General features: G+C 36.3%; 1 protein-coding gene across 1 annotated transcript in view; it reads right to left on the reverse strand.

The window, feature by feature from the left end:
• Window positions 1-14,317, reverse strand: part of EPHA6 (EPH receptor A6) — a 970,410-nt gene that overhangs the window by 158,651 nt on the left and 797,442 nt on the right. Inside the window, 1 exon segment of the mRNA XM_055129205.1 lies at window positions 14,152-14,209. Within this exon segment, the coding sequence (XP_054985180.1) occupies window positions 14,152-14,209 (58 nt within the window).

Below are 14,317 nucleotides of genomic sequence, written 5' to 3' on the forward strand. Positions count from 1 at the left end.
CAACATTAAAACAGTGATTTTTATATATAGAGAATACTAATCACTTCTCCATGGGATTGTACAATGTTCTCTATTAATTCTAAGATTTTGGGTAAGATATTTTACAGTAGTTTTTTAGATAAAAATTTATTATTTCTATTATAATCTAGTTACTGTTTTTGGCACATTGAATACACCATGGGGAGCTTGCCAGGCTCTGCCATGCAGGTGGGATACTCTCGGTAGCTTGCTAGGCTCTCTGAGAGTGAAGGAGGAATCAAACCCGGGTTGGCCGCTTGCAACAAGTCTCACAATGGAGATGTTACTGGTGCCCGCTCGAACAAATCGATGAGCAATGGGATGACAGTGCTACAGTGCTATTATAATCTAGGTTATGCCTTATGCCTATAATAGTGTTGACATTCATGGTATTGGTATATATATGTATATATATGTATATATATATATTTATATATATATAGTTTCCTTACCTCACCAATACCGAAGTGCACACACTTTCTACCCATGTCCCTGAGGCTCACTCAGTTCCCCTACTCTATCTCTAATCTCTTTCTCTCTCTCCTACCTACCTATAATCTGTCTAGCTTGGTGGAAACCAATGTCAATGAATGTTTGTGGCTATTTCCCATAGCAACAAATTATTGGACTCCAATCGGTAATCCAGGACTCAGTTTTCCTAAATGCACCCCACTTACAGTGCGATAAATAGGCTCATAAGAACAGCTTGTCACCCCTGTTTCTTACCTACTGACTTTAAATCAGAGATATCCAAGATTTCTTCCTCAGGGTCAATTAATTTGCTATACTTCAGGAAACCCATTTGCTCACCAGGTCAAATTGCCTGTTTTTCTAAAAGGCTATAATTGAGAAATTTCCACAAGGAAAATATGTGTAGGGCAAGGTATGGGGGAAAGATGTTGTATTCCATGACTTCTCAGTGTGCATCAAACTTTAAGACCATCTTTTGTGTTGTTATGGAGATGTCATTACTTAGAGGATTGATTATATCACTTGTCTTTGGTAACTGAATACCCTCAATAGAGGTTTGGAAGTGTGATAGGAAATTCCAACTATCTAATCATATGGTTGGCGCTCATGGCAACTCGTCCCCAAGCACAAATATATTTCCAAAGTCACCTCATTTACATAATATATAATACCTATTTCATCACTCTCAACATAAGGAATTCCAAGTTTTGGAAGTATCAGAAGCTCTTTCTCCCCCTAGAGGTGAAAGGCCAAATATACATGAGAAGAGAAAGTTTTGATCATTTGAATATTTCAAATGTTTACTAGAAATTACAAAGCTCTATTTATATATATGCAAGCTGTGTATAAAATCTCAGGTTTATAAAAAAGAAGATACAAAGCTGCTTCTTTCTTTTTATTTCCTTTTCTTTCTTTCTTTTTTTAGTTTTGCGAGCCAAGGCCTCAATTGCTGCCTTGTAATTATAAGGAGAAATAGCTCAAATTTCTTCACTACTTCAAAAGCATCAACATTATGAGATATTAGCAGTGATTACCTGAATTAATGCCCATAACAACTCCATAGCCAAGCCACCAAACTCCGGGGCTCGCCAGAGGGTGGCAGGTGAGAACCCTCCCCGCCCCAAGGGACTCAGCCCAGCAGTCAACCTCCACTACCTAACTGCCACCACGCTCCAGGCTGCTTTCCGAACCAACATTTATAAAACACTTCCTACCCATTTTCCATAATTACCACAACATATTTGATGGAGTTCAGACAGTAGGCAACAAATCAGAGAGAGTAATATATATATATATGTGTGTGTGTGTATGTATATATACATATATACATACACACATACCTCTCGGAGAGCCTGGCAAGCTACTGAGACTATCCTGCCTGCAGGGCAGAGCCTGGCAAGCTACCTGTGGCATGTTCGATATGCCAAAAACAGTAACAATAGGTCTCATTCCCCTGACCCTGAAAAAGCCTCCAATCATTGGGATAGATACTCATCTATAGAGGCTGCTAAAATCTCAGGGATGGAGGAATAGAGACGTTACTGGTGCCTGCTCGAGTAAATTGAGGAACAACAGGATGACAGCAATACAGTGATACAGTGAACAACCCTCTATCATATATGCAGTTATTATAGATCATATGACAAATAGTCAAACTTAAGGACAAAGAGATCTAATTACCTAATAAGCGCTTGTGTCAGTATTTAATGCCTGGTAGTCTAAAACCAGAGTCTGTATCTTTAATTGGAATTATCTAAAAATGAGTTTTTCAAAACTTTGTGGTAATGACTCAGTCTGGACTGTTTCAAGTAGCAAACTTTGGCTTAATAAAACAAAGTATTAAATAGTTCAAAGAACATTAAATAAAAAAAACAAGCAGACAATAAAGCAGAGAACACTACAAATGAGCCAAAAAATGAGGATATACTTATCTATGTCTTAAGATGAGATACTGAGAACAGTACCAGTTATTCATGCATAGGATATAGTATAAATCTATTTCCTACAAATTATGTTTCTCTCTGTTTTAAACAAAATCTACATTCCCTTTTTATAAAGTTGCCAACACAGTCTCAAGCATGACTTAGGACACTTTGTTTTCCTTGAACATAGTATTTGGCTAATAAATGGTGACTGAACTGACTAACCTTTGACATTATCTTGCAGTGCACTGGTTGCTACTGCTATATTCTTCCTACTACTTTGCATGAAACAGCACATTTCTTTTCTTACGATAGGACATGTATTTTCTTCTCTTTACAGAGTTCTATCACAATTGTTAACTATACTGCCATGCCTTGTGTCAGGGCTTGATAAATATTAATTCTAGTTGAACTGAGTTGTTTATAAGGGGAGGAGGAAAAAGTGAGAGAATTGAGATTTAATATCATTGGGCTTCCTACTAGAGATTAATCAGAAGGAATCTATGAATTTATTTTATGACATATGGTTTTATCCTAGGAAGGCAGATTCATATGAAAGAGAGTGGATGTGGCATATTTACACACTGCATCTCAGAGCTGTTTAATAGCTAGGATTTAGTTTGTCTTCATGCTTTTTTTCTTCACCCTCTATCTGACTTAGGAGAAACACGGAGCTTAACCTCTCAGTGACAGACAGAGTGCTCCTGCCCAGAAGGAAGATGATTTCTGAAAGCAATACATAATGATGCCTGCTATTCACACAATGCACAGCATTCCCTCAAACACTCTCTCAGACCCAACAGCACAACGTCCACCAGTGCTGAGAAGTCCATGGCATGTCCCATTGTCTTCACAGTATTGCAAGTTCCTGACAATGATTTTCTTGTCCTTTTTCTAGAATGTATTATTATTTCTTTAATATAGTCACTTTGATTTACAAAGCAGTTGCTAAGAGAGTTTCAGGCATTCAATATTCTAACTCCAAACCCACCACTAGTGCAAGCATCACTCCACTTAAGTGCCTTCCCTCTCCGCCATCCCACCTCTTTAGCCACCCGCAATATCACATTACTGTATACTAATTTTTAAAAATAAATACATTAAATTTATCCAAAACCAAAAATATCCTGCCAGTAGGTTAAAATCTTTCCTTCAGTGACCTTCAATAAACCTCTAAAGACAGAATTAAGTGACATGAATGCAATGACTGGATCCTCACTTCTCTTTCTATGTCCCTTACTCTGGCCCAATTTTATTTTGTTTATCTCATCCTTACATCTTATATCAATGTTTTGTGTGCTCTGTTTATATAATTAACTCTCCCAGGAATAACTTTCTATTGTCTTTTATTCTCTCTTTTGAATCCTCCTGAATCCCCAACTATATTCTCTTCAATAACTTACATTGAGCATCTACTACAGGCATTGGCTCTAAATGCTGGGAGCAAAACACAAAGGAGTCTGCTCCTCTATTTAATAAAATGCAGGAGATAGAAATTAAAAAATGAGATACTTTTAAACATCGAGAAACTAAAAAAAAATGAGTAAAATGAAGTGATATAAAAAGGAATATGATAAGAAAGAACCCATGAACAGTCCCAAGCATGACAATTTAAGTCAGGCATGAGTTCAGCCTGCTTAAGAAATGGAAGCTTTAAGACTAGAGCTTACTGAGGAAGAGAGAGGGCGAGAGGGAGATTTAAGAGGTAAGCAGAGACAAAATAAGATAGAACTTTCTAAGCCATAGTAGAGTTGAAAAATTATTTTAAAAGTAATGTAAAGTTAGGGGAAACTTTTAACTGGAAAGTAACACAATCTGACTTGTGCCAGAAGAATGGAAGAGGAGATCAGTTTGAAAGCCATTAGAGTAATGTAAGAGAAATACTGGTGGCTTGAGTCAGGATTGAGACTTACTTTAGAAGGATCAACTGGAGCTGCAAATAGATTGAAAAGGAGGATGAGCTAAGAAGAAAACTAGGGTATAAAACTGGACCATAGTTCTATCTTTATTGCTCCCAAAGCCCCCTGTCTTCCCCAACACTGACTGAAACAACATATGAGATGTCTGTCTTCCCCATGGCATGAACTAATCATATTGAGGGCAAAAAGCTTAACTATTACACTTCATCTTTGAAATGCTAATAGTTAGGTCTATTCCTGCACAGAGCTGGCATTTAATAAATATTCACTAGGTAGACTAAACTGGCCACATTGACTTTTCTTTTAACATAGTGAAGCACTTTGAGCTTTTACTCACTAGTAGGGTATTTTCTTGAAGCACTATTAATGAAGAGTAAGATTTACTAGAAGATGTTCTGAGAAAATTATGAGCGTATTAGAAGTACTGACCATACTTGCAGCCATCTTCATTCTGAGAGTGAGACTGATTATGACTAACAGACCCTTAACATTCTTCCTGAAGAATGAATAAGGGATGGCTACAGATATGTCTAGGTCTTCACTGGCATATCATGATGATGTCCAGTCCACAAAAAGAATAGTTTAAGAGACTATCAAAGGTATGTCGACCTGACTATAAACCAGTTTTCTTGCTTAAAGTTGTGCAATGCTCCTTCGTATAGACTGAGCAGTTATAGTAACTCAATGTTCTGTAAAACTAAATCAATAATAATGATATACTGTACCCAGTATATGATAAGCTTTTTCTCTTGAGTGGAATTAATAAAAACTGAAAGCCTTTCACGTAACAAACACGTACAAAGACTCTATCTCACTATAAAATGTGTGAGTTACCCACAATAAAAAAGTCAGCTTCCAGACTCCTCACAAATAGGGTGCAATTAGCATTATTGGATGACATAGTTAATGCTACAGAATGAAGTAATGAAAGTGTTATTCAGATGTGTTAAAAGACTTTCTTGGGTTTCCTGATGGTGAATTAAAAAAACAACAAAACACTAGTCTCTCAAAAAAAGGTCTAAAACACAAAGGCTTGTAAAATCATTCCTTTCAAAACACTTGAGCTGCAGAATGGCTATTTCTTTACTTGTTTATAAGTGATCACAAATAGTAATCTTTTTTTTTGTGGACTTATAAAAGCATACAAGTAGCAGACACCTCGGAAGCCTCTTTTTCCCCTAATCTGTGCTGCTAGATACCATTCTGGGCAATTCAGAGGCTGTCAGAAACCAGAGGGTTCACGAAGGATGAAAGAGGAGAATGTACTAGTAACCTCAGCGGTGAGGGGCTGACCTAAGCCTGCCTAATTGTCTTTTGGTCTAAAAATATCCTCGGCCTTCGACCAGCATGTTTTGTGACATGCTTTGCTTTGTGACATGAAATCCTACTATTAAAATTCTATTTGGGAAAAATTCACAGAACAGACCTCAGGATTTAAAGATAGAAAGGTGGGTCATAGGGCCTGGAGAGTGGGCAATGAGGGGAGTTACTGATCATTGGGCTAAAGTTTCATGCTATCCAAGATGAGAATGTTCTAGAGGTCTGCTACACACAAAAAAAAATGCATTAGACAATTAAGAAATCATCAAGAGTGGATCTCATGCTGCATTAATATCATTATATAATTTTTTAGAAGTCTTATTTGGGATGTCAGTTTTATACAGAAGTGGTAAAGTCATATGAATAAATTAAAATAGTTTATGGGAATCATCTACTCGTTTGAGTCAGTCTGACCTTATATCCGCTAAGTTCTGTGCAATGGGAGAATAAAGTGGGAGTGAGGGCCCAGCTACAGACCATTCTGAAAGGTAAAGATAGGCCGAGTCTGGGGCTAAGAGGATGGGGAGGATGTACCATTACATGGGATTTAAAACAATAAAGTTGAATATTTGAGGACCTGGTGTAAGAACGGGAGAAAAAAAGGGTAGTTGGCACAGACAAATGGCCTTATTTATGTTTTGTTTAATTCATTTATTTTTGCCTAGAATTATAGCTCTGAAGGTTTCCTGGCCCTAGCAGGGCCTTAAGGGACTGCTGAGTCTGTGTCCAAACTTTGATCTGGTGGACCTTAGAATTCAACTGTTAGGCCCATTGGCAGAGAATCACTTCTCAGCAGCATTTAAGAGGTCTCATCTCCACCCCAAACCCTTCTTCCCTCTCCCCCAAAATTGCCCAAGGCAAGTCTTGAAAAGGAAGAAACACCTTTTTTTTTTTTTTTTCCTTAAGGGACCTCCCTATCCCTTCCAGGATTTAATCCCTTAAATTGTATTCTGTGTTAAATAGACTTTAGTGGATCTCCCTAGATGTTTAAGCAACATCTTTAAAGGAAATATTTATGGCATTCTGAGTTCTGGACTATTGTTTTATAAGTGACTGTAGGAAACAGATCAATAGATCTTTAAGAATCATCTCTTGACTCAAGGTTAAAGTTAAAATTCAATATTTGTACGTTTCTAAATCAGAAAGTTGACCATGCATAACTTTTTAAAATGCGCCCAATTTTGAAAGACCACGATCATTTATGTATTTTAAAAGAGAATATTTTTCTTGTCTTATAGTAACCCACTTTCCAAATTACTGTACTGTCTACTTTTTACTGAAGTCTTCATTCTTGTGGGTTCCCCAATTCAAAATATTAACTATAATTTCCTGTAGAATATTTAGCAAAGTCTTTCAATTCTTTCTTTTATGTTCATCATGACTTTGTATTTAAACAGGGCAGAATATTTTAAACGTAGAGAAAAGAAAAGATACGAGGAGAGGAATCAGAAATTTCAGTCAAAAAGAAAGTTAAATGTCATTAAAACACACACACACACATACCAGTATATTTAGGCAATAAGGCTATTATAAGTTTACAGTGTTAATATACAAAGGTACTATATACCGTCAGCACCAAAGGTGCCCATAAACTGCCACCTCTATCCTTGTGTCAACTCTGGCCTTACCCTCCCACCCTCTCCTTCTCCCCATTGCTTTATTGACTGTTATGGTTTAAGTTCAATTATGGTTTTACAATTGATAAGATGTTATTTCTCACATACCTAAAAAGTTTAGGAAGAAAAAAATTATAATTTGTGAAACATGACTGCTTTATTTTAAAATTGTAATTTGCTTGCTATTTTCTTGGGGCACTCAGCATTGCTCTGGGTTTATTCCCAGCTCTGCATTCAGGGAATCACTCCTGGCAGTGTGGGGCAGGGCGTGTATGGGAGGTGGGGGAGGGGGGATACATGGTGTTGGGGATTAAACTGGGGTCTGTTAGGTGCAAGACAAGTGCCTTATTTGCTGTACTCTCTCTGGCCCTCAAAATCTTAAGGACTTAAAGAGAATCTGAATATATAGTTTTAGTTTACAAATCTTGTGATTGGCTATTCTTCTTCTTCTTATGAAGGTTATCTCTACTGGTTACTATGCACAGCATTTAAACAAGGTTCAAAATATTTATTCTTTTTTTGGTGTTTAGTTTCTGGGGCAGAGTGTCATAGAACTGAGGTCTTGATGAAGCATCAATAGAGTTTCACCAAATTGCCAAGAGAAGTTTTTGGCACAACAAATATGTTGGGTCTGCATATGTATTTTGTAAAATATCTCTAGGATTGTGATTTGTATTTTCAGACATGGTTGAGAAGCACAGCTTGAATTTAATATTTAGTCCTGTATATCCAAAATCTCCTTCCCGCTAGAGCAAGGGTAGGAGAAAATCATGGCCAAAGAGAAATTCAGAAAAACATACAGAATTTCTCTATGTCGCACCATAACTAGAGATTGCACTCAAAAAAACAAGGAAAGGTACATATACAAAAAGGAGAAATAATATGGAAGGTTATAAAATATAATTTTGTAGTACCAGGTTCTACAATTGACACCACATATTTTAAGTACTATATGTTTAAAGAGATAAATTTAGGTTATTGGAAATTGATGCTGTTCCTTATATTTAAAAAAAATATTACTTAGTCACCCAAATGCTTAATTCCCCGTATGCTACACTTTTATATATTTATATATTTACTGTTATTTTTAAAAAGATGTTATTTAGCATTAAGCTAGCGTGGTGTGTGATGAAAAATAACACTGATCTGTATGAAATTTAATATTTTTTCCAGAAAAATGTGGTTAGTAAAAATTAACTACAATTTTTTTATGGCTTAAAACCAGGTACTGGTCAATAAATGCAACTTCACTTTTTTTATTCTGTTGAATATAAAATGAACGTGATGGAGATTAATTTCACTCCTATATCCTAACACAAACATAATTTTACACAACACAATTTACAAGAAAAGTTTGCTAATAAAATACAGATCTCATTATTAATATATAACTAGCATAAGGTAAAATGCCATCTTTACTAGATTTATAATATGAGTACATAAATATTTAAAAGGTCCCTTTAATTTTTTAAATTAATATTTGCTTTTCATTTGTTCAAGGAATCTCTTCAGATGACTCACTTTGCTTTTGAAATGTTGATATGCACTATATATATTATTTAAACACTCATATTGTGAGGTATATCTAGATTTTTTTAGACAGTGAAAATTAAACCAATTTTTACTCACTCAAAAAAAAAGGCCCTAAAAAAGAGAAAATTTAAAAAAAAAGCTTAGTGAAATCATCTGACACATATTATTAGCATAAAGGATAACTGAGGTCTTAATATGTACCAGATATTATCATTGAAATTATAGGTTATTAGCCATTTAATATCACAATTCAATCACCCTAACTAATAGCTATTGCCTATTATTAAACTTATTTTGTATAGGTCAGTTATCCTTGAATCTTCTTTGCCTTGCCTTTTGTACTATCTTTATGCCCTTCCAATTCTCTCTCTCTTTTGGGGCAACTTTTGGGCCACACCTGGCACTGCTTAGGGCTTAATTTAGCTCAGGGATCAATCCTAGCATTGCCCAAGGCTTAGCTCAGGGATCAATCCTGACAGTGTCTTGGAGTCCGTAGGTGCTGTCAGAGATTGAATCAGATTCTGTTGCATGCAGAAGAAGCATCTTTATCCTCTGTGTTATTTCTCCAGCCCCTAGGTATTGTGATTTCTTTACCCGAATTATTGCAAAAGCTTCCTATTTCCTTGTATTCATTCATATCGCACTGTATCTCTTCTAAAATTGGATACTTTAAACATATAATTTTATTTATGTCTATATGCCAAAGCTACATATTTATCTAATCTCAGAGAAACCCCAAAATCACTGCCATGATTTCACAGTCCCATTTCTGTAGTTTTCCAACTTCTTGCATATCAGGTGCACCTGAGCACACATTGAAATAATTCAGATGCATGATTCCACACCCAGGAGATTCTGATTTCATTGATCTAGGATCTGGCCTGGAACTAGGGATTATTGTTAAAAGTGCTCTTAGTTAAATGATTGTAATGTACAGATAAAGGTAAAAATAATTTTCCCTTTAAGAGTTAAGCCTTTCCTTACTTCCATTAAAGGAAATAATCCACCAAACTTCCCCTTGTAGTTTTCCCATAGCCATCACGATAAGGTGGCTATATATTTTATTTTCCTAACCATGTAGTATATGGGTCATAAATAATAATAATGAAGAGAAAATAGCTATGAATCAGCACTCTCCTAGGAAAAAGAGGCGTAAGTTATGAGCATAGAGACTACTCTGTGCATATATGACTATGAAAAACTCCCACCTCGGGGCAATAGTACTTACTGTTCTTATACTTTGAATATTTCCCCCAGATATCCAATTGGTTTATATCTTACTTTCTTCCTAGCTTCATCTGCTATGTTATTTTTCAGTGTGTTCTTTCCTCTTCACTCAGTTCATTTCAATTTATGATTTAATTTGTATTACTTCCTTTTAGGTCACGCCTAGTGATGCTTGGGCCACCCTGTGGCTCTGTGCTCGAGAGTAGCTTGTGCTGGCACTCAGGGAATCATGCAATACTGTGAACAGAACTTGGGCCTCCTGCATACCAGGTACACGCTCAGTCCACTGAACTGTTTCTCTTTGACCCTTCCATTAATTGAAGACTGAAATCAAGTTCCATACCGTCCTTTGTGTTGGTTGGTAATCCCAACCTCCCCATGCTCTTCCTGTTCCCAAACACCCTGTCATCCTTTCCAGAGCACATTTCAGTTTCCTTGATCCTGTTGTTGGTCTTTATTAATTTCTCTCATTGTTTTGTCTTTAGAATAATACTATGCTTGTGACTGTGCTTCACAAATAATGGATACGTATTGTTTCCTTTCGCACTGAAGTCTTTGGGGTAGGACAGGCGGCTGCAGTTTGAGCACAGTATCTCATGAACTGAAAGCAGTGGTGTTATAATTCAGAATAACTGAAATCTGACAAGCAAAACGAGCAAATCCACCCACACGTCTTTCTTCACACCTCCGTGCATAAACATAGGGACTTAACTCACACTGCCTCCTTATAATATACTCATATGCATCTGAAGGAATGTCCAGAAGACTTCCTAACTGTATAAGATTTATGAATCTAGCACAGTATCACCTGTCAGCTACCACCACTGGCACTATATTGTAATCTTGTACTTGGCTGTGCTATCTCTCCCTCATATATTAAATAGTAAATTGAAGTGATTTTCAAATAGTGTAGAGACCAAAGGGAAATCTTCTCTGCCTCCAGTAAGCACAGAACGCTATTAATGAGCCGTGGATGGCTCCCCTCCTATGCAGTGCACTTCCCTACCTTGGCTTTTCTGTGTGCACAGAGGCTGCGATGATCAAATTCTGAAGCAGCAGTTTGAAAAATGACTTTACTTTTGAGAATCTGTTATATATGTATATATATATAATTGTGTTTGCCATAGGGAGTGGGATATCTGCTATTGATATGAAGTTTATAAAGCACTTTGAGCTTTTGGGATAAAAGATATATGATTAGAAAGAAGGGTAAGAATATTAAAGATGGGTTAAGGGGAGTGCTGGTATTATGATTTTTCTCTCCATTCATAGGATATTTACTGTAACAAATTCTATGTAGAGAGGTGACCTGGGACCAAATGGGGAGATGGAAATGAACTTATAAGAAGTAGTAAGTATTTTAATAAAAATACCGAGTTCATGTTGTATGAGAATTTAGTTTATGAGACAGACTTGAATTTACATATTTATCAATCCCAACGTGTCAGAAGTTATTCTCTAAAGTTATCAACTTAGTTAATCATTAAATCAATAATATGGAGTTGCTACTGCTAATATCTCCATTTTCATAGGTAAGTAAATAGAGGCACAGAGAAGATGATAACTAGCCTAAGTTGCAAGGTCACAAGCTGAGAAGGAGCAGAGAGATAAAATATGTTAAGGTTCCTATGATAGCAGTAACCCTAGCTGCCTCAATTAAAAACTTGTTTTTGCCCAGAGTCTGCAGTGACTTTTTTACATTGTGAATATAAAAGCTGAAAAATTTTAGCTTAAAACATTTGGTTTTTTGGGGGTCATACCTGATTGCACTCAGATTTACTCTGGCTCTGTGCTTAGGGGATTAAATGATGATTCCATAGCATATGCAGTGCTAGCCTAACTGGGGTAGGCAGTGTAAGAAGCACATAACTTAATTTCTGCACCATTTCTCCAGCCCATAGCTTAAAATTTAACACATAAGAGGCTGGAGAGATATAGTACAGCAGGAAAGGTGCTTGCTTTTTATGCATCGGACCCTGGCATCCTATATGACTCCCTAAGCACCCCCAGGAGTAATTCTTGAGTGCAGGGATAGCAGTCAACCCTGAGTGTCGCTGACTGTGGCCCTAAGACCAAAATAATAAGAATATATGAAATATATGACTGTAACATTTACTGAGATGTGTATAAGTAAATGTTTCATTAATAAAATATCCTTTTGGGAGGGGGCAGAATATAGCACAGTGGCTAAGACTCCTGCCTGGTTTAATTTTCGGCACTATATAGTTCTTTAGCATTTCTGAGTGCAGCACTGGAGGTTCTTAAGCACAGCTGGGGTGGCCCAGACAACTCCTGACTCAGTAATCGTTCAGTAGATCCTTGCTATGAACCACTCGCATGGCTGCCCAAGAATTGTAGGTGGCACTCCTGGGCATTCCGAGCATCACTTGGGAGCCCCCTTGCAATATTAAAAGCATTTTCTCTTTATCACTGTATCACTGTCATCCCATTGTTCATCAATTTGCTCGAGCGGGCACCAGTAACGTCTCCATTGTGAATAAATTCATGATTCAGCAGAATGAAATGTGTATCTGATCTCTTCTAATTTGCTTGTGGCAATCATTTGATTCAATGTTTCAGCAGCAGTTTTGATTGCTCATGTGCTATATTATCTGTCATTATATTCAGCTCTAGGATATATCTGATGAAAAAAATGTACCAAGTATCATTAGATACTAAGTCATTTTGATATGTAGCTGATAAAAATGAGTTTTGTATAAACATAATAGGAGGGCACTGTACATATGCATTGCGTGTACTATAGGTTGTTTCAATAGGTTATTCTAAAATAATTTAGCACATTTGCAAGAGAAATAAATATTACCTATAAAATAACATTGTGAGAAGGGCCACAGAAAAGAACAAATAGTTCATGTCCCCAAACACCTATGAATTTCATTTCGCCTTAAAAAGTGTACTTCTTCGAGAGTATGCATTGTGCCAAGAGTATTGCTTTATAATAACATGACAATTTTGCTGAATTCAGCTTGTGGAATTGGATCTGGACGTCAAATCCAGTCACAGTGTAAATACATCATCAATGCTAATATTGAGAGCAGTTGAAAGAAGAGGGCAGGAAATCAAGAAAAAACAAATGAAAACAAGATCACAAGAAAAAGGTAAGATGCACACAGATCTTGTTCAAAAAACATGGAATAAAAAATAAAGAATTTTTGAGATTATTTATTTGCATAAAATGAAGATGAAAAGCAATATAACACATCCCAAATGGTAAGAAACCAGTAATTTTATAAGAAAAACTGCCACTTTATTATAAATATACAAGTATTAAACAATATGACAGGCAAATATGTAGCCTCTCCTGAGCTGCGTAAGGTTTACTCTAGTAATTGCTTTTTTCCTACTTTTGTTATAAAACAAATCTCTGCTGAAGTTTACACGTTTTCTTTTTTTGTCCTGAATAGTTAGCCAATTGAAACAAGAGGGACACAGCAGAGAAACTAGCTCTTTGTGAAACACTCATTACTGGGAAATATACATCAATTTAAGAGGTTCAGCATTATAGATAATGTGTGAAATATACTGAAATTAAATATGATAAAGGAAGATGAATAATTTTAATCTCCTTATAACACCACTTGAAATATATACATATTAATATGGCAGGTGATTTAAAAGTGAAATTGATTTTATGACTCCCTCTGTGTCCTCTGATGCAGTTTCCCAACCTTTCCACAACTGTGCTCCCTTTCCATTTTGTATTCTTTTTCTGGCCTCCTTCCTACTGGCTGGCCCCCTAGTCTTGAGCCATGGCCTCTTTTTATGTGATTTTTTCCCTGTGCCCCCTTGAAATATCCCAGGGACCATAAAGAGGACCATATGGTCCTTGTTTGAGAATCACTGCTCCAACGTATTACTGTACCAGACGTACACACCCTGGAGAAAATACTGCTATTCTGACACATCACTGTACCAGAGATGTACATCCTAGAGAAAATACTACTATTCAAATATATCACTGTACCAGAGATATATGCCTTAGAGAAAATATTACTATTGTTCATGAAAAAAATTGACATTTTGTAAAATTCAATTCATGATAACTTATTTACATTTACAACTTAGAATAACTTATTTAAATGCCATCAGAAAATAAAACCTCACCCGTAAAAAGGAGTCTAGGGATCCATTTTCCATATATTCCACCACAATCATTACTGGTCTACCTGCAAAAAGAGCGATAAATACATTTGAGTGAGAGCAATTATAGAAATATTGTACTTGCAGTTAGAGATTTCTAGCTGTGGCAGCGATTACATGATTTGTGTTT

The sequence above is a fragment of the Sorex araneus genome, chromosome 2 (assembly GCF_027595985.1).
Source record: "Sorex araneus isolate mSorAra2 chromosome 2, mSorAra2.pri, whole genome shotgun sequence".
Classification (NCBI taxonomy): Eukaryota; Metazoa; Chordata; class Mammalia; order Eulipotyphla; family Soricidae; genus Sorex; species Sorex araneus.